We start from the raw sequence: 21,358 nt of genomic DNA on the forward strand, positions 1-21,358 counted from the left end.
CTAGATGATCTTAAGGTCCTTTCCAACCCTAACCATTCTATGATTCTATGATTTAAACATATTTAAACAGTTATGGTACCTGATAATGTCATTGATTTCAGTGGGAGAACAGATAGGCTAACGGGGGTCCTTTCAACTGGAGCCTGTATATAATAACGAAAGAGCTTTACCTGAATACTTTACCACTTCCTAATAATTTTTCTGCTGTGCAGCAGGACTTTAATATCTAGCTCTCCAGCAAGAAAATCCGTGAGTATTCATATTGATAGTATGATGCTGAAATTAACAATGCATGCTGGTAATGCAAGTTTGGATTATTTTGTAATATTGCTGCATCAAAATGTTTGATAGATGCATGCTCAGGTTATTTATGTGAGAAACTCAAACTGCCTACACAAAAATTGGTACATAGATACTGTATTTTAAAGTACTGTTAATATTGAGAAATGTTAAAGTTCCTTTCTCCCTGTGGAATTAAAACCTAGGGGTTTTTAACTTGGTAAATTTGACTGTGTGTGTTTGTAATCAAGAAGAAACAGAGTACTTTGGAGCAGTGGTAATCTAAGGCCATCATCTCTCATCAACCAAATTGATAACCTTCTATTTGAACATGTTAGAGGGCAGACAAAATCAAGCTAACATTGCTGTGCTAATGAGGACATCCAGATACTATCTGACAAATATTTTCCCATTTCGGAAAAAAGTAAGCATAATTACCTTGCAAAACATATATGAAGTTCAGCTAATTGGGATTTTGTATGCAAACTGGAAGCAGATGGCAACTTCCAGCAGTCTATTCCTAGTCAAGACCAGATATTAAAAATAAGGACATTCCTGGTGGTAAAAATAACCTCAAAATTTGGGCATCATTTTATACTTTAAGAAATAAAACACAGTGCCTTGGAGTTCAGAAGTTATTTTTGCATGTCTCTACATATATATAAAACATGCACAGATTGAAAAAAAATTTACCATCTAACTAGACTCTAAATATTCCTTAAGTGATGGAGAATGTTTTCTTCTGAATGTCAAATGCACATCCTTATCTATAAATGTTTCTTCTCCTGTGTGCTGTGAACCAAACCCTGTAGAATTTCATAGAAAATCTACACTAAATTTGCCATAAAATGACCAACATTATTTGTTGTAAAGGGAAACAGTAGACTGAGCCTGACTCTTCAGATTAAACTGGCCAGAATGTTTATGAATGTGCACTGGGGAACCATTACTGTGTTGCTGTAGAGTGAATGTAGGCATAGGACTTACGGCTCAGTAGATATTTAACTTCTCCAGTTACTTAAATTTGCATGCTGAAGAGACTTTTGGAGCACTGAAAATGACAGTCTAAAATTAGCTTGTATTTACAAATGTGTTTTCTTCATGGAGCTTCCCTTCACAAACAACAAAACTTAAAACAAGAAGAAAATGGTGGGTTTTTTTTTATTTTAAAGATTAGCTCTCGCTACTCCTACATTATTCCATACAGAAAATATAGCATGTTTAACTTGGGCCAAAATGAGCTTACATAAAACCACCAAGGCAGATGTAATTTAATACTATCATTTTATAGAGAAGGTTGCTTTATTTTGGCTGCTGTCATTACGGATTTGTATGTATCAAGTTTCTGGGTAATGCAGGGTGAACTGTTCCAAAAAAATACTAAGCAACACTAATTCTGTTTTACTAACAGATATTTGCCTGTCTCCTACTCACTAATTGTCTTACTCTTTTAAGGGGTTTAATCTTACACAAGTTTACTTCTTTAAAGGTCTGTGTGAGATTGAAAGGGATTGATCACTGGGATAGAATATATTGACAGTGACAGTTATATAGGGACAAATTCTGTCACAGTTTACATACTGTCCAGACCCATTGCAGGAGTGAAAATCACAGCAGTTGGCCCTTGGCCTCTTAGTGAGCAAGGGGACTATTAAAGGTGAAACTCCTTTATCTGTTCTCACTCAGATAAATCTTCAGGTTTACATTTTTAGGAATTTTTTTGTAAGTAACTGATCATCTGTTCACTGTCATTATTCCTCAGATACCTAAATACCTTTGTATATTTAGGCCTTTATTTTCAATAATATTAAACTGAGAGAATCTAAAATAAATGATGGGGCAACAGAGAATCAGACCTGTATTGGGTGGTTCATAATTTATCATGCTGCTGAAGTATCAGAGTATAGATGGCCAATTTAACACAATGCTGGATTGTGCCTGGAAACAGTCAGAAAAATATTCTTTTATGTGTTCTTCAACATTTTCGGAAGACCAAAAATACTCGGTTGAAAATCACAACCTGAATTTTAGGTGTTTCATACTGAAACATAAACAAGCAGAAAAACAATCCATACTAGTGAAAAGTATCAATTTTCTGAAAACCCACTTTTTCTATTAAAATTCCCAAACAAGGTAACATAATACAGAGCTATTGATGAGTTCGTATTACAAAAAATCTCTCCATCTAGAATAACTACACATACAGCAACTAATAATAAAATATCGCAATCCTTCTTTGTCAGACTAAATTGTATCTCCACTAATATGATTTCCCAGATTAGACTTTCTGCATGCTGGATAGGAAATCTTGTGGCTCAAAGATAAAACAGATTTAAGTGGTAGTAATTTCTTTCTTTGTAACCCAAGATTGACTTGCTCCTTATCAGGAAGAACCTTAAATTGCTTCAAACAAAAAGCAGAGGTAGTTAGTAGAGCTGTTAGATCAAAGGCTAACCTAGGTCTGCACATGGGGGCCTGTTGCCTGGTAGACAAACTGGTAGGTGCTGCCTCCTGCAATAGGATACATTCAGAATCAAACTTCTGACAAGGAACAGTCTGAAAACAAAACCATTTTGTACATTGCTTCAGATTTTTCCAAATGCTCCAACTAAAGTCATCTAAAACCTGAGAGTTCTATTTTGAAATCTTGAGAGACAGCAGCTTCCTTAATCAATTACTTCATGTAAATCTGTTAATGCTTAATTGCTTATAGGGCAAGTGGGTGAATTGTATGCACTGAGATTCTACTCCTAATGTTGATGCTTTGTATTGTTTTCATTATAGATATTCTCATTTAATGTGTTGCATCTTCTCTTGCTGGATACACAACAAAACCCCTTAATTATGTAACTCACTGACACTGAACATCTCCCAGTGAAGCACAGCCAACCTGGCATGTGTACTTGCCAACAGCTATAAAAGTACTGTTTGCGTTTGTATGCATCATATTGGGTCTGGCATTCAAGAGCTGCAATATTTAGTATTTCTTGACAGATCACCAGAGAGACTTCAAGCAGCTACTACTGCTGTCGTGTTATGCTTGTCCCTCTCCTATGTTCAGAGGCTGAACTGATTAATCGTACAAAATAGCTCAGGGTAGTGCTAGATTAGGTTTAGATATTTAACTTTCCATCCCAGCTTCCCTACTTACTATTGCTCATGTTTGCAGACCTTACTACAGTCAGCAGAAGGGCACAGTTTGTTTTAGCCATGTCACTGCAAAGCAGGTTTAAACAAAGGGACTTTGCACAAGAGTGGCTGACGGTCACATAATCTTTCCTGTTGACTGACTATGGTGTCAGGACGGTAACCTCAATGAAAGACATGGAATACTAGTGCTGAACTGGTTGAAATGGCATTACCATATGTCTATATCAACACTAATTAGCACACATGTGGCTCATTTGCCACATAAAAATAGCAAAAGATACACTGACATTTTCTTTAAGGTAGTTTTAAGAAAGGATGTAAGTCTGCCTCTCTTCTTTCTGATCAACCGAGATAGTTAAACTGGAAAAGATTCAGGGAAAAGCCATGTGGATGATCAAAGGTACAGCATAACCTCCATGAGTCGGCTGGGACTCTTTGGAAAAAGGCAGTTGAAGGAGGAAGTGATAGAGGCTCATAAAATGATGAATGGAATGGATGGAGCGGATAGGAATCAATTCTCCGTTGCCCTCACATTATAAAAGCTAAAAAGTATTAAATGAAGCTAGTCAGGTGCATGTTAATAATCAACAAAAGGAGATGATTCTTCACCTGATGAGTTGTAGAAGTCCTTATTACTAGATGTTCTACTTGTTAAAGTTTGAATGAGTTGAAACGGAGTCTGGACAAGTTCATATATAAAAAGTCCATTGTTGAGAACTAAGTGTGCAAAATTTGCATTCAGCTTAGGAAAGCTCTTTTATCAAAAAATAACATTCTGGGGAAATAACCCAAATACTTGTCCTTTGGTCCGTACTAAGAGCCCGCTTTCAGGTACAAGATACAGAACTAGAAGTGGCATTGGTCTGACCAAAGGCTGCTTTTATGTTAATATAGTCTATATTTTTATTCTGACCCAAGTCTTTGAATGAATTTCAGCTAGGTGACAACCCCTTACTAACAGGCATTATATGCACTTCCCTTCTTGGCTAGGGTTTATTTTTTTGCCAGGTGTGGGCAAAATTAAAGGAAACATCTCGTGATGTTTGAGCTTTACTTTTTTAATAACTACATTAAATACACAACTTTGATTATTTAATAGTGTAGGTGACAGCTTCAGACTTACTGTCTACATGATAGTTTTTATTTACAAATGATGACCTGATCTAGCCAGTCCTGTTGGAACAACTTTGTGAAACAATAATACAGAAATGCAGAGGGCAGTAGCATATGTGGATCACAGAACAGTAGGATAAGGAAATTTGTGCGTCATCTGGTTAAGTAATTTTTTTCTGGAGTCATAATGCTACTGTTCAGACCCATTTTTACTTTGATTTTAGTATCTTTTTGTTTCCACTTTTCATTACCATCATCTTAAAAAGACCTTAAACTCTCCCTGCAAAGGTTTCCCTGAGACCAAATATTCTTTAGAGAAATAAGCCACAATACGGGAAAATAGGGAGGATTCTGAATTCTCATTTCAGCTTTATGACTGATTCACGTGACTTTGAACAAATCATGTAGATATCTGTGCTGTCTCTAAACTGAAGATAACAGCAGCCTTATAGGAATGTTTTTAAAGTATGTAAAATTCTGTGAAGACTTAAATTATGATTTATTAGCGTTTCTGAAATACTGCTCTAGGAATGGAAAAACATGCTAATGAATCTTGGGTGTGAAGAACTAGTTATGTTTTGTGGTTGGCTTGACGTGATCTCTCCACAGATCAGAATACATGGGATGAAGTGTAGTCTGTGTGCACATGGGGTTTATTCTTGCTACATATTTCTCATGGTCCTTCATGAAGAGCAAATGTCTGTTTTCACCTAGCTGTACAAGAAAGCCTGTTTAAGCCTCCTGCAGAAGAACTCAATAGGGGTGACATTGTTTATTTGATATGCATTAACAGTTTACTTTGGACCCTACCAAGGAGGGGCTGGCCCCCTATGACCTTCCTACCTGGCACACGGTGCTGTATCTTCTGGGGCACGGTCCCCCTAAATGTGGCTGTGAGAATGCTCGAAGTTCGCTGCAGGAACTGCAGTGCAGCCTGGTGGAAGGTGTGGATGCAATGCCTAGGTATTGTTCAGACATACATTTGAGATGTTGTCAAATTGTGCAGTGAAAGCTGGGATCTGGGAAGCTCTGTATTTTTACAGGTGAGACATACACTAGGAATAGAGATAAATAACAGATGATTCGAACAGTCCCTGCCCTAAAGAGCTTCTGAGTGTTGCAAGCTGAACGGAAACAAGGCATTGCTCTGGGATAGGCAGAAGTTACTTCCTTTGCCTACATGGTTCTAGTAATTTTCTTCCTTGCAGATATTTTCTGTGGAAGCCTGAAGTCACAGAACTTGTGTAGCAAAATAAGTTTTTTTCTGTTTCTAGTAATGAAGTCACACATATTTATAGCACTGTCTTCTAAGAATCCCAAGGAGGAATTAATAATTACAGAGGGAGAAGATACTCATTTTACTGAGGAGATGGAGCCATAATGAATTAAAGGGAATTTCCCAGAATCACAAGAAACTTAATGTGGAGCTAGAAATGGATTCCATTCGGTTCACTGTTTCAGTCATAGGACCATCCTTTTCCAAGTACCAGATACGTACACAATGCTCTCCAGTTTAAGTCTTCACATTAGTTTCCAATGCTACAATTCAGTTCCTCTGAACTTTGCCCTTTCACTCGTTTTAGCAAGAAGGCAAACATCTGCCCATTTGTCTCAATAGTAAGTAGAAACTGCTTTCTATACAGATGACGATTTCCTCTCCATTCACATGCTTCTCATCCTAGTATTGGAAGGCCAGCCTGTGTCAGCAAGGGCCTGTTTAAATTAGAAACCAAATAATGTTTCAGGGATGCCTCAGGCTGTCTTGTGGAGAGGGTTCTTCTCAACCCTTGCCAGTTACTACTTGGTGGTCCTGCCAATCCTTGCTAAGTTTCAAAACAAAAGTTGCTCAAGCTCAAACAGCGCTGTTAGCCCAGCATACGCAGCTGGATGGCTAGTGAGCTGGGACGCAGCGAGGCCCAGTGCTTAACCAGGCACAATTCACCAAACCATGTAAAGGGACTGGGGAGTGGCACTGTCCTAATTGCTAACATTCCTCCTCTGCAAGACTTCTCCTGATATTTATTTAATAAGCCCAGGATCATAAAATCTCAATGATTTAAGCAGTCAAGTGGTAGCTGATGTGTATACGGAGATGACATGCAGCCAGACTAAGTGAAGGGTGAAATGCTTAATTTCAGACTGCAAAGCTTTATCTGGCAATTGCAGATGAAGTAATACCTCAGGCAGCTGTGTCCAGGAGTGCAGTATACACTGTGAGTACCTCAGGAACTGTACTTTGGGCCAGGTTTGCACAGCAACAGCTCCTATTTAAGTGTGCATAACCAGTGTGCTGGCGTAGTCTTCTCAGCCAGTGTAGAGAAGTTTCTACTGCTGCCAGTGAGTAATATTCATGAACTCCAGTCTGATGTCTTCTGCCAATGGCTACAAAAGTCAGGGATGTGGTATTGCTCTGTTCTCTGAGGGGTGAAAGGCAGGTTCAGCAGAACTGGGTGAAACATGCCAGCATTTCCACATCCCAGCAACAGATGTTTGTAAATAGTAACGCCTTCACATGTAGAAAGGAGTGAGCATCTAGATATTGCTGCATGAGGAGGTTTGTGCTTTCTCTTCTGTGGAGCTGTTGCTGAGTATTTAGCATTAAATGGGTGAAAAAAAGGCATCACCACATTCATTAGCATTTCATTCAGAATCATTTTCGCTTGTAATGGAGCAGGGACATATGGTGGTTGGACGTTAAACACGGGACCAAGAGGCCTAAGGTGCAAATTGGAAATGGGACTGCTTGGAGTGGACATGGGGCAAAGGAAGAAAAATGAATTTTGGTGAACCTGATCTTCAGCGAAAGTCAGGCACTAGGAGATGGTTTTTATTCAAAAGAAAGAACACCAAAATGTGGGATTTCCTGTACTTTCTCAAGAAAAACTAAAAGAAGCTTTGTCTCTATTTCAGCTCATCTTTAAAATGCACAAACGGAAAGCAGTGCAGAAAGGGAGAGTCTTTTTGCTGATTGTACTTTCTGTGTTCTCTCATTAATGGTCTTTTTCTTGGGAGTGGTCATTTACCATGTTTGATTCAAAGAGATCCAGTCTGCATAGTTTTAGAGTAACTCTGTTAATGTTCTTTTGGTCACTTCTGCTTATCAGCCTGAGGCTTATTGGCTTTAAATGCATTGTGAGCTGAGTAAATTGGTTGTTAGTGCATTTGCAAACAGTTCAGCCTGATTATATTGATCTAAGCACCAATTTTACAACTTTGTCTGTGGTGCCATTACAGAAATTGAGGAGTAAGCAGGCAGGCACCCTGCACATACCTCTCTCTTAGCATGGTGATTTACTGCCTCTATCTGCTGCCTTTTACAGCTGTGTGCTGGCTAATGTCTTTGTCTTGCTGGTTAGTTTGTTTCAATCCTGTGATGCTACATCCTTAAGTGTGGAATCTGAATCTGACTTTGCCACTAGACACCAGGACTATGGCTTTTCTAAAGTACTTTTCCCATCTTGCCTGTGGTCACCTTGTGCTTAATAAAAATAGTAGGAGTCACAGTAGGTAGACATGGATGCTTTCCTTTTGACTTACTTTTTTTTTTACTAGCCTATGTTCTTTGACCATTTTCCAAGGCTTCTCTTGTGTATGTTTTGACATGGCTTGATGGCTGAAAGCTTTACTGTAAATTATTGGTTTTGACAGTTACATAGTGATATTCCACCATCCCATAGTATCCTCTGACCTGCTGATATCAGAATGCACAAAGATATGCCTAAAATGTCACGAATTCAAATCACATCTAGTTACAAATTAGTTCAGATAAACAGTGTAAGCAGAGTACAGTATCTCAAGCAGAAATGACAAGCAACACTGATTAGAGTATTTATATTGAGAAAGTGTTTCTGAGTTAGGTTGAATACATAAATTCTGATTATGGAGCCAGTGCATTTAAACAGTAAAATGTAACAACTTGCTGTTATTCTGTAAGCTACCAAGGTGCATAGATAGATGGATTCAACTAATATATCAACAAAATAATGGCTATTGGGATGGAAGGGTGTGAAGGGAATGAGGAAGGTGGGAGGAGGGCAGCTGCAAGAGTTAAGCATCTAAACAGAGATACTCTGAAAAGCATCTGGCTATGGTGGGTCCAGTGCAGGCTGAATAGTGGATTCTTTTTTGCTTCAGAACAAAAGGAAAAAGGGGCCATGTGGCATCCTGGTTGATACCAGCTTACACTAGTTGGTGTGTGGGAGACAATGGTTTCAGAGCTGTATCACCATCTCCTTTGTTTTCTCACTAGTTCATATGTAAGCAGTATAAAAATACCATCTTTAACCTTGGCTGAAGGTTTATGTTAATGTTTTTTTCAGGTGGAACTTGCAGAAATTTGCACAAAGAGTGAACGTTACATTGGCACAGAAGGTGGAGGAATGGACCAGTCGATCTCTTTTCTGGCAGAAGAAGGAACTGTATGTGGATCTTTGTAATCTAAACTAACAATGTAATATTAATTTATGTTTACAAAAATACCTTCATATGTATCTGGCAGAAAGACAAGAAACTGGAATACCTCAGTATTAGTATGCAAATGAAACAGGAATTGTATAAACTTGTGTACAATGGACTATGACAAGTTTGAAAGAGTAAGATGATGAAAATAAGAAATGACTAGAAGGAGGAAAGAAAAGCTGTGGGGAAAGCTGTACTCTAGAAGACCACTAGGCTCCACACTATTTGGCTGATAGATCACTGTACTTAGAATGTTTGCAATGTAATGAAGTCTGAATGGTCGGTATGTCTTGTATTCAGTGCAAATGGGATAATTATTACAAAAATGCTTTCTTGAAATGTCTTATAACCAAGAAGTTCTAGGAAGTTTTGCCAGGTTCAGTTGCAAAGACAATGGGGATTTTTTTTCCCCGGTTTTGCTAATTCCAGACAATTCTGTGGCTGGATTCTGATGCAGAAAGCATTTAGCTGTCTTAAACGTGGTGACAGAAGGTGGACTAGCAATGATAAACAAGACCTGCCAAGTTATGCATGAGTGCTTGCAGTGGAAGTTCATCCACTGGCCCAGAAGGTGCACAGGACTGTGACTGTTCAAACCTAAAACTTGCCAAAATACTTGTATTGAAATCAATGTAGCATTTCATGACAACATTTACTTACTTTCCTTATAACTGTGCTATTCAACATCTACAGCTTTCATTCCTTAATGCTAGATCTTGTATGAAATAAGCTATTTCCTAGATTTACACCAAACATTTAATTCTGTCATTAGGCATATGTTGTATTCAGTTTCACATCTCCTGTACCTACTTTAGACCTTTCCTTCACATTTTATACTGTTAGTAGTAGACACACAGCTATATAAATCCTGAAGGAAGCAGTGTGTTTTCCTGGCATACAGAGAGATGATCATAAAGTGGAGGCTTTTCTGATGTACCAAGGTGGGGATCAAAAAGGCAAAGAAAATGTTAGAAAAGAAATTGTGAACACACCTGAAAGTGTCCTTGCTCCAGTATACTTGCAGCTGAATTCACTTCCGGCCTCCCATCTGAAAAAAAAAAAAAGAATGTGAAAAGTACATTCAAGGACACTGAGCTTGATCAAAGCTGGTTTTTTATATGAGCATTGACTAAATCATATAAAACTTTTAAGCTTGGAAAGCAAGTATCGTTGCAGGTGATATTCTGAAGCTCTGTAAAACCCCTGAATGGTCAAGAGAAGGTAAATTGAGAATTCAGTGGTTTTCGTAGTGGAAGAACTAATAGAAACACAATGACATTAGCAAACAGCTTGTTAAAAACAAACAACGAACTTTAGTTGTTTTTTTTTCCCCAAAACATTCATTGTTAAATTGAGAAATACCGTATGTCGTGGAAAAGCAAAAGGGTGCAAAAAAAGACCTTTCTGGATACTCTGATAGAGTTCTAGCCTATTTGTAGCTGCTAAACGTTAAGTCTGATGTTTCTTCCAGTGTGAGTGTAACCACCGTAATCTTTACTTATGGGAAGCTGGAAAAATTTACCCCAAGAAAAAGATGCTTTGTATCTGTCCTATTTTTATATTCCCCCTAAATATCCATTTATGGCTTCTGTCAGAAACAGGACACTCGACCAGCTTAGTGGTACATTCTGATCTAATGTAGCAGTTCTTAAAGGGGCACACTTAAATGTAAGCAAGCATGTCTGTCTTGATAGTAGTTTTGTGACATGGTCTAGAATCTCAGTGGAACGGACTAACACACATGCTGTACATAATGTACAAGCGGATTTGTCATTGTTTATTTAGCACTCTAGCTGCTCAAGGAACTCTCTGGGGGTGAACAATGCCAAAACCAGTAAGACGTCCATGCTTGCAGAGTTACAGTCTATTCTAAGAAGCCAAAGCAGGGCACATGATTTACAGTTTATCCCAATGAAAAACCAGATGTGAATTTAATCTCTTGATTACATTACATCCTGAAATATTTAATTAATGGATGCCTAGCTTATTCCATGAAAAGGTCGCAAATGTTGGGAACATCTCATGCAGCCATTGTAAGGCATCTGTGAGGCAAGGCAGTCTCATGTCAGAAGGAAGGAGACTGTAACTACAATTTTCTATACAGTTTTATTTCATTTCTCTGTTTGACTGCCCATACATAATGTGATTACTATCTCCAGTCAATCCTAAAATTTTGGTACTGTACTGTACCTCAGTGGCCTAATCTTGATTTGGTGGAAAGCCAGAAAACTAAGGGGAAGATGGATATTGGGAAAGGGAATGTGAAGCCCCGTGTTTCTAGTGGCATGCACATTAGCTTCAGCCAGGCCTGGTACTCTTCTGTAGATCAAAGAAAAACTGTTGTCTTAAACAGGCAAGAAAAATAGGTTGGGTAAGGTTCTGTGAAATGCTGAAAAAACCCAAAGACTTAATGGAAACATTTTAAAATCCAGCTACAGGGGGAAGGTTTGAAATGTATGTGTAACTTAGCCAATGAGGTTAAAGCTCTTTTCTCACTGTTTCATGTCAGTTTTCTTGCCTTAACGGTCCCTGGATTCTCAAGAGAAAAAAACATGCAAATTTGCATTTGATTTATAGAACTAAGTGCACTGTTAGCTAGTAGTAAATTAAAACTAACCATTCATTTTTCTTTCAATAGGCCAAGTTGATAAAGTTCAGTCCTCTGAGGGCAACTGATGTTAGACTTCCAAGTGGAGCAGCGTTTGTTATTGCTAACAGTTGTGTTGAAATGAACAAAGCAGCAACTTCTCATTACAATATTAGGGTAATGGAGTGTCGTCTGGCTACAAAGGTAACATATGGTTTATGTCAAACTCTAATGAAACCTTCGTCTAAAAAGTGCTTTTTTTCACTTCTGACTGATCATGTCTTTAACACCTGGCTAGGTGCTACTTTAAGTAGCATTTTTCTTTCCAGAACCAGACACGTTCACCTCTGCAGAAACAGAACTCCTGCTGAGTTTAATGGAAGTGTAGAGACCGTGCCCTTATATAGAAGATTATGTGATTTAGCTCTATTAAATATATTTTGTATTATATGTCAATGGACAAAGTAAGTCTATTTTTCAGCAAAAAATATTCTCAGTTAAGAAGATAGACTGTTTCTAATTAAAGCTGAATAATGACAAATAATGGAAAGCAACCAGTGTGGTCACACGTTTATATATGGCAATAGATGTGTATTTTCTAGGATTTAGAAGACATCAAAGCTGCTAGTTGGAGGCCTGGAAGTAATATTGGAAATACTGAATAGCAGCATGTATGTCAGTGCAAAGTTTAAAACCAGGCTTGAATCAACCCCCAACATTTAGATTGTGCTGCCAGTTTACAGCTTGCAATTAGCTCTATAATGTATGGAATTTGAACATGAAAAATTTAAGTTCCACTTTAGTTCTGGATTCTGTAGACCATACAGTTAGGAATATGCAGATGTAGTGTTTGATTTGAATTTGTTACAGGAATACAGTGGATTTTCCTTTGATTAGATTAAGTGAGGAGCATAAAGATTCACTGCAGTTATACCCAAAATAGTGTGCTGTGTGAAGGAACAGGATTGGGTCACGAAGTCTAGATGAAAGTTTTAAACACTGCAGCATGGCACTCCTTGCCACAAAAGACTTGGCCAAAATTGAAGCAATACTTAAAAGTATTTTGAGCATCTGGTGGCATCATAATTCTATGAAAAATTACTATAATTAATGCTAAAAAAAAAGAGTTGAAGTGCTCAGATACTGACAAAATGTAACATAAAACACCATGTTGAGATATTTTTTGAGGATGGAAGCTAAACTTCAGATGACTTTTAAATGGGCTTTAAACACAAGTATAAAGAATGTAGCTAGATTTTAGGTGTATATAAGATACAGCACAAATAATAGCACCAGTGACCAGAGTTAAAGCTGTCACTGAAGTTCATAAAAAGATTCTTATGCCATTAAGAAAGATAAGGACCTGTCTGTGTGTTGGTTCTGGTGTAACTGATAAGCCTCTAATTTAGGAGTTAATTGACTAAGTAGGTATTTTAGCAAGAGCTTCTTTTGGAAGTTTTTTTACATAAGAACTACAGAACCTTCAAAGAAGATTTATTCTAAAAAAAAAGCAAACTAGAACAATACATGGAGCTGGAAAATGTTTGGAAGTATTGCTCCATAGGCCACACTTTGTGAACTGAATCACAGTTTTATGAATTGCTTTAAATAATTGGTTCCATGCAGTAAACTGAAAAGGTGGTAAAGAAAGATAATTAGTTTTTAACATTCCTGCTAGCTGTGGTGCAATATCCAAAGAAGTGCCTTTAGCAGATGCTTGATTTGAAGGAAACTAACAACATACACCTGCCCTTTTTTATACATATGCTACCCAGATGGAAAGCTGCACACACTATAAAAATACACTGAGCCAGGAAAAAACCCTGTGTTTAGGAACAGGTCACAGTCGGGTGAAAGAGGGCAGGTATGTAAGTGGAAGCAGGGAAGTTTTTTAAGCACCATTAAGCTAATGGAACTATGAAATAACTTGCTGGGCCTCGCAGTAATGCTTTAAAAGAAATTCTCATTGGTAAGTGGATTTTTTTCCCCTTTCTGCTTTAGGTCATAATAATTTCATACTGTTTGCAGGAAGCTCCATGTAAGTACAGATGCCAGCCAACACAACATATCCCTGCTGGCATTAGTGTAGAATATTTTAATTTTACTCTGCCCTACAGCAAGTAAGCTCTTGATCATCCTCACAGAATTATCTTTCTCAGGTTCTGTTCCTTTCCCTTCCCTTCTGGATAATCATTCTTTTGATTATTAGGATTTGTTTCTTTCTCTATTCTTCTTGTAGCCTCCAAGTGCTTTCCTATACTCTGACAGTATGTTTAAAGACATTTATGTTCTGCAGAACACTCACGATTCCAAAGGAAATTAACTTGTACTTCAGAAAACTCTCACAGTAGGTGCTGCAGGATGAACACGAACATTAGTGAATGCTGTGCTCTCCCCTGCTTCACTGTGTGTGGTTTGCTTCACTGTCAGCTACAGAGTAGTGCCAAGAATGTCTGCAACTCCAATGCCATATTGTTAATCAACTCATGTTTGTTAAATGCGGAAAGATGCTCTTATGTAGAAATGTCAAATGTAAAAAAGATGCTGCTATGTATGTATTCCTATACATACTCCTAGTCAAATTTTATTTATATTTGTCCCATCATTTACTAAGCTTGTTTTCCTCCAGCTGCTTACAGTTCTACAGTGTGCCTGTGTTGAACAATAAAGCCTACAAATGCTATATTCTGGCAGTTAAGAGCCAGCTGCATGATGTCCACATCTTTAATCCACGCAGTCAGAGATCATCAAGAAAATATCCAACTGTGGGATCAGTATTGGGATTACATCTGTTCATTAAATAGATGGGATTTTTTCCCCATTTCTGTTCTGTGCCCATTACAATTTGAGCCGCTGCAGCTAGACTGTTTTCACAAACCATTTCTGTTTGCCTGTAACACTTTTCCAGGTGCTGCTATAAGCAGGACAGACCTTTCCAGCTAAGCCCTGCCCACTGGCCTGATGGGGTCAGTTTCCATTTAGAACATTTGGCCTGTAAATGCCCAGCATAGTTTGTACATCTAAGATACAGCCTCTCCCTTGAAACATAGAAACAGGAACAGATGTCACAATACCTGTGACAAATTTCTATATGGGATTATTTATTTTAATAAGTATAAAAATTTTTGTTGTCTTATAAAACAGTTTATTTGTAAAATCTTAGTTATGTCTCACTACTGGTAATAATGTCTAGAGGATGCCAAGTATTAGGATTAAAGTATGAGGGAAAAAAAGAAAATCCATTCATTTAGCACCTTGAAGCAGATTTAAGAACATGTCACAAACATGCACCAACATAAGAGATAGTGAGTATTTAAGTAAAACAAAGAAAGCCGTAATTGTTATTCTAATTTACCAGTAAGTAAGCTAAAATACAATTACATAAAGGCTATCGAGTTCTAGCTACTCAAAGCCTTTGAGAAGCAGACCAGAAGTGACTTAATCAGTCTTTACAAGAATATTTTCTCCCCCTGCTTTCTGCATTTGCCACTAGTGCTTCTTCCTCTACCACTGAATATACAAAACTGTTTTAGATGGCGACAGAGTCATATGATTAGGATTTTGACTGGATTTTGTTTGTTCTGCTCCACTAAGCCTCACATAAATCTTAGCAAGTCACTAGATGGCACCAAAAGTAGTTAATTTTTATATACTGTAGTAAAGCAAAACTGGAAGAGCTCCTTCAAGAGCACCGTTGGAGGACAGCAGGAGAGTGAGAATCCATAGCAGGTAGTTGGGCAGCAGATCTGCTCAAGTTTCATGCTTTAACTTTGCACAAAGCCAAGCAAAAACTTTTCAGCTAAACTTTTCAGTGTAAACCCCATGAGTTTTTTTAACCTAGGAAGTTAAGTAGCTTTGCTGAATTGAGACGTAAATTATTTCAAACCAATCTCAAAACCAGTGTTTATTGGAAAGAATAACAAAACACACTGGGTGATATCTTGGCCCTGTTGATGAGAGGTTTAAAACTGACTTGAACAGAAAAGGATTGCATTCATGGGTATTAGTGCTCTGGTTTAAACTGTCTGCAATCATACAGCCTGATCTGGCACACTTAAAATCATAGAATAGTTAGGGTTGGAAAGGACCTTAAGATCATCTAGTTCCAACCCCCCTGCCATGGGCAGGGACACCTCCCACTAAACCATGCCACCCAAGGCTCTGTCCAACCTGGCCTTGGAAGCTTTAATCTCAAATGGTGCAGAACTGGAGGTATGTCATGTGCCTATGAATACACTAAAACCACACTGGCCTATCTGGGTCTTACTTCGTAGTAATCTGTTACAATTAAAGGTGGTACCTCTGTAGGGTCCCACAATGACGACTTAATACGTAAGTCATAACATTAAAAATATTCCACATTATGAGGAAAACTACTGAACCATTTTCATTAGGCACAGGAGAGCATCAAGATGTGGAACACCCTTCCAGATTAAAGCCTATTTGACATATTTCCTTTTAGGATTCTGGTGTGTTGAAGTAACTACTGTCAATTGCCAAAACACCACAAATATATACAAAGCATAACATAGTTGTCTGGAGTGGGAAAACCAGATACAGCTATAACCAGCTGGCATCATAGCAATCACATAGGAACAGAGCAGACTCCAACTAACACGTCATAACCTTCCTGCAGGGCTCAAAACTTCCTTTAAATTGGATGTTAAAAGAACATACTTAAAATTTACTTTAAACTGTAAAGACTGAGAAAGGCTACAGTTAATTCACACCCTTACAGCCTTAATCCCACACAAAACATATGCCTGCTTTCATATTTTTAAGGCTATTATGAGAAAGGATTTTAATGACAGCCTGGAATGTTCATCAGAAAACTCCAGGAGCATATTGGTAAGGTTGAACTGAGTTTTAAATGTTAGTGCAAACTCTAACAGTACAGAAACAGACTTCGTAGGGACTTCTAGTGTGACAGTATCATAGCATTTGCATAAGCAATTGTCTGTTGTTGTAAAAGGTTTGTAAGTAAGTGCTCTGACTTAAAAACATCCATGGAAAAGGATAAATCACTGATTTGATACCACACAAATAATACCAGTAGGGCTTTCACAGACAACACCTGATTTGAGGCAAGAATATCTGTCATTCACAGACATTTTATAAATAAATATAATGACTATCTGCTGTGTACTTATAGCAAGTAGCTTCTGATGGTTCCCAATTAAGGAGTGAAAAGAGCAAATGGTGCTTATGGACAATTAAATAGTCTTAAACAGGAAGGCTCAATATTTTCTCTTTTATTTTCTGAATTTTAGCTTCTTTCAAAGTCAAAAGGCTTGGACTGGGAAAAAATGTTGAGACTCCACGATGTGCAAACCAGGCTAGGAGTTAGCCTGGAGGAAATGCTGACCATTGTCGAGGAGGTATTACATCCTGAGCCTTACAGCGCAGAGGAAATTTGTAAATGCCTGGGAATTAGCCTGGAGGAGCTCCGCTTTCAGATCCTGAGTCAAAACACGCAAGACAGTAAGCATATATGAAATGGCGGGGTTTAGTGTATGATGTGTGTGTTACATAAAAAGTTTATGTATTAATAAGTAGTGCAAGTGGAAGTCTTGCCAGAATACTTCCCCAGAATTTTGGGTGGCCAGTGAGAGACTTGATACCACAATTTTCATTCTAGTTTTTAACTTGGAGCAAAACTGGGATTTTGATTGAAGTGTTTCTAAAATAGCAGAAGTAGCAGATCACTTACTGGCTTAGATGAGCCTGTGCTGACTGAGAGTTGTCTCTAAATAACCCAGGTTTTATTCTAGGGAAAAGTCTAAACTGGGCTTCTTTTTTTAGCAATAGCTCTAACAAAGCCAGACATTTTGGATAGTTACAGCATCGTTAAAATGACTCCTGTTTGCTCTCCCTTAACTGGTGTTAGAAATCAGCATAGATGGGTTTGTGTTTCTGTTTTTGAATTGATAACTACATGATCACTTCATAAGACATGCTCTGGGTAGCAAGTCACCTAGGTCTCTCCTAGAGAGAGAAGTTCCTGTCACTCTCAGTAATGTTTCTTCTTTAAGAAAGACACTGGTGGAGATGAACAATTTACTATTTAAAAAGTATTTCCCACGGATTACTGCTTATGATTATACCATGCATTGGCATGGAATAATCATGAGCATTGGCACACGTGGAATGGATCCTGGATACATATAGTAGGGTTGCTAATATCACTGAATAATAGAGCATTTATGAAATAATTAATTTATGTTCACAATAGGTTTCCAGTTCTGACCAGAATCTTTCTTTAAGAACTTAAAATAACCCTTACTTCTTCGTTTCCATTCTGTAACCTTAATACCTCCACTGTTTTGCAGCTGAATTATATCCTTGCCAGTCCTTCCCAAGACCACTTTCAGGGACGCATGTATTTGATGCATATAAATCAGTAACATATCTATATGTACTTGCACTTATATTTAAATAATCTGTATATCTGGAACAATTGTAAACTACATATTGACCAAGACCAGGTCCTGAATCTAAAATGTATTTTGGACCTTGGTGGTATCAGAGAGTATCGAACTATCTTATTGCCTAATTACACTGCCAGAGGGTATCCGGATAGAAAATGATGTCTTAATCCAGCCTTTTATCTCTGTAGAAAGAGTTACGGTAACTCTGTGCTGTATGTACATGAGGAATATACTGAGCCATGTACCTGCATGCCGCAGCGTTTTCATGGGAAGCTACAAGGTTGTAAATCTACGCTGTCCCCTTACTCTCCCCTTCATGAATCAGTGCGAGACTATTAACTTACAGATGTTTATAATCCTTATACCTGGTTTATAAAACAAAATTCTACAGTTCTGTAGAATTGAATTGTTTATATAGGTGGGGTTTTTATTGTTTGGTTTTTTCCCAAACCCCAAAGTCTGGATAAAAAATTTAAGCATAAAAGCTATAGAAGAAACTCAAAGGGAATTTCATACTGTGGCTCTGAATAGCATTTGCAGATGTTTGGTGAACAGAATCTCTTAAACCTGCATGACCCTGATTCCAGTTGATAAGACCAATTAAAATGGGTTATGCCAAAGTCTCTTTGCATGTACAGTATAGAATTAAATAACAGATTTCTGTAGAACTATATGCAAAAAAGAAACAAGACACAGAAGGGAGGACTCTAGATCCACTGTTTTTGTTACACACCAAACCAATTGCACCTTCTGTTGTCTTTGGGAAACTAGAGGCTGTTTGATGAAAATATTTTTCCTATTTCCCCTCTACTTTCCCACTATATTTTAATGACAATGCCTGGCTGCTTCATGTGAGAGAAACATACTGACAACTAGAGAATCTCTGCAGAGAATTTCAGAATGCTGTTGAACCGCTTTGTTCAACATGAAGAAAGAACCATAACATTTAGAGTATCCTTCTTCCTTTGTACACTTTTTATCACTTTTTATTACCATTTTATCAACTTTTCTGATAAAATATTATAACATTAAAGGTAAAGTGTTTGCATGAGAATTACTCTTTAGATGATGTACTGGATTCTAAGTTTTCTCTGTGGCTGAATATAAATTGCCAGTAGTTTTAAATTTTGTATTATTGAAAGCCCAATGATAGCTACAGATAATGTTTTGTACTGGTATTGTCTCATGTTTAAGGATCTGAAAATGCTACATAAATACTATTTTAGCCTGAAGTCTAACTTCCCTTCCTCTACTCCTCCAGTCATGGTACTTATATTTTATAAATGTATAAGGCTAAAACTGCCCATCCCAAGGAAAAATGGCATGGACAGGCTTTGGGCAAATCTCAGGCCAGCTCTGCATCCCTTTTATAGACAAGTACTTAAGGATTTCTGCAGTTCCCTCCTGTACAGCCAACTTGTTCCCCAGGTCTGGAGAAGTACAGATAGTGCATAAAGCCTCTCTAAACTTTGTGCAGTTGTTCCTTGGCCAACTCAAAATCCTGAGTTTCAATCTCCCTTGCAAATGTTTACACATAGATTGCACTTGTGGCTTCTGAACATCTCTAGAAAAATAATATTTATTACTTTCTAAGGTGCACTGTGCCATAATTTTGGCTTGGACTTGAGTGCTTCACAGAACATTTAGTGTGTGGTGACTGTGGGACATTAAGTATTTATAAGCTTCACCGCAAAAGGATATTCTTCTGTAAAACACGGTATTCCTTTAACCATGAAGTGGTTTTTTTCGTTCTTAAATGAGATATTTTTAAACCCATTTTTCCTTTTCATGTATAAAACTGTAATCTAATTTTGACATTTGAACCTGGGAATGAAATCGCCATGGGAGGAAGAGGCATCCATTTGCTGTGCGGATTTGGCTGTTTAACTGATCTCCTATCTCTACCCTGGAAAAAGAGCTCTAAATCTGTGCTGTAGCCTCAGTGAGTGGTGCTTGACTAGCCTTTCATTCCCACTGCCAAGTAATTTGTATTAATGGTGAGCTCTGGGCAAGAACAGTTTCCACTCTATTTGTACAGACAGGCATACGTGAAGGTGGACTCTCAAATGTTCTGTCAGGCTGCTTGGTGATACATAAAGCTCTGTCGTGTGCATTAGTAGAGTGTCCTTGTCTTACGTAAACAGAAGTTACCTTCAAACTAGTAGACCTTAGAGCACTTCCCAGCTTGAAGGTCCAGGTGCCTACCCCAGCCTCAACCATCCCCTTCCATAATAACACGGTTTACTAGGGATGAGCCCCAGAGAGGTGGCTGCTCTAAGCAGATCCCATACAGCTACCTGGAGGCTGTCAGCCTTTGGGGTGAGCCACAGGTTAGGCATAGGCACTGACTGGTCTAGGTTAGTTGCAAAAGTCTTGCTGGAGCTAGAATTCCTCTGGAGGAAAAATCACTTTAAACCAGTAGTTACCATAATGTCAAAGCAGGTGTCTGCTAAATGGGTCACTGAATCCAGCAATGACTCGTCTCCTGGTTTATTTTCAGAAAGTCAGATTGCAAACAGTTACTTGAGCGGTCCCAGCAGAGTAACTGTTCCCCACTGCAAGTAGGGGGTTCACAATCTGGCTCAAATTAAAGCCATCTGGCAGCATTTTCTTATATACATTATGAGCCAGAAACCTTCACCCTCATCATGTTCAATCAGCAGGATGCCTAACAGAGAAGGGTACTATTCCACATGAGTAATGGTGGTAGAAACTGTCCCCTACATGATTTTGTGTCGGTGAGTTTTTCCTGTTGTAAATTTCTAACAGTCCCATCAGCCATGTGTAGCTCATTAATCTACAGTGAAACACATCTTTAGCTGCCAAAGCAACTAGAAAAAAATTATATAGCCTGAAGAGGTTGGTCTTTAGCTAAAGGTCAGATAGAATTGTACAGGAAGCCTCTAAGGAAAGGAATCTGCTGAAGTTGAAGTTGTAACAAATAGTATGAGTTGCTGAGAAGCCACAATGCTTAATTATAAAGAAAAAAGTCCCTGTAAATGGAGTGGACAGGTTTGCACATTTTTTGTGAAGCTAAAATTAAAAATATGACCATACATTAGAAAACCCACAGTAAAACTTTTCTGTAATATTTAATTAACCCACAGTTACTTGGGACTAATGGCCCAGGATTTTTGTTTGGTTTTGAGAGATTTTTATATGGAATTTGGACAAACTTTCATTAATGTTAGTCTGCTGTATCTTAGCAACTTGGAAAGCTCTTGCTGCAGTGTGAGCTATTTGTGCACTAGAAAATGTCACTGTTTCTTTCAAGGGCATGTGGTGGTTTGTAAGTGAACTGAATCTACCTGTTTGTGGATGACATTACAGACCCTCTGCAGAA

At 38.0% G+C, this 21,358-nt stretch overlaps 1 protein-coding gene across 1 annotated transcript in view; it reads left to right on the forward strand.

Annotated features, from left to right (window-relative positions):
* The window catches only part of GALK2 (galactokinase 2), a gene marked incomplete at its 3' end in the record, with an annotated part of 48,756 nt that overhangs the window by 16,293 nt on the left and 11,105 nt on the right, over positions 1-21,358 (forward strand). The window contains exons 6-8 of the mRNA XM_080626643.1: positions 8,862-8,960; positions 11,639-11,791; positions 16,858-17,068. Coding sequence (XP_080482769.1) covers positions 8,862-8,960; positions 11,639-11,791; positions 16,858-17,068 — 463 coding nt within the window. The remainder of the gene's footprint in view (positions 1-8,861; positions 8,961-11,638; positions 11,792-16,857; positions 17,069-21,358) is intronic.

Source organism: Psittacula echo (genome assembly GCF_963264785.1).
Source record: "Psittacula echo genome assembly, chromosome: 10".
NCBI lineage: Eukaryota > Metazoa > Chordata > Aves > Psittaciformes > Psittacidae > Psittacula > Psittacula echo.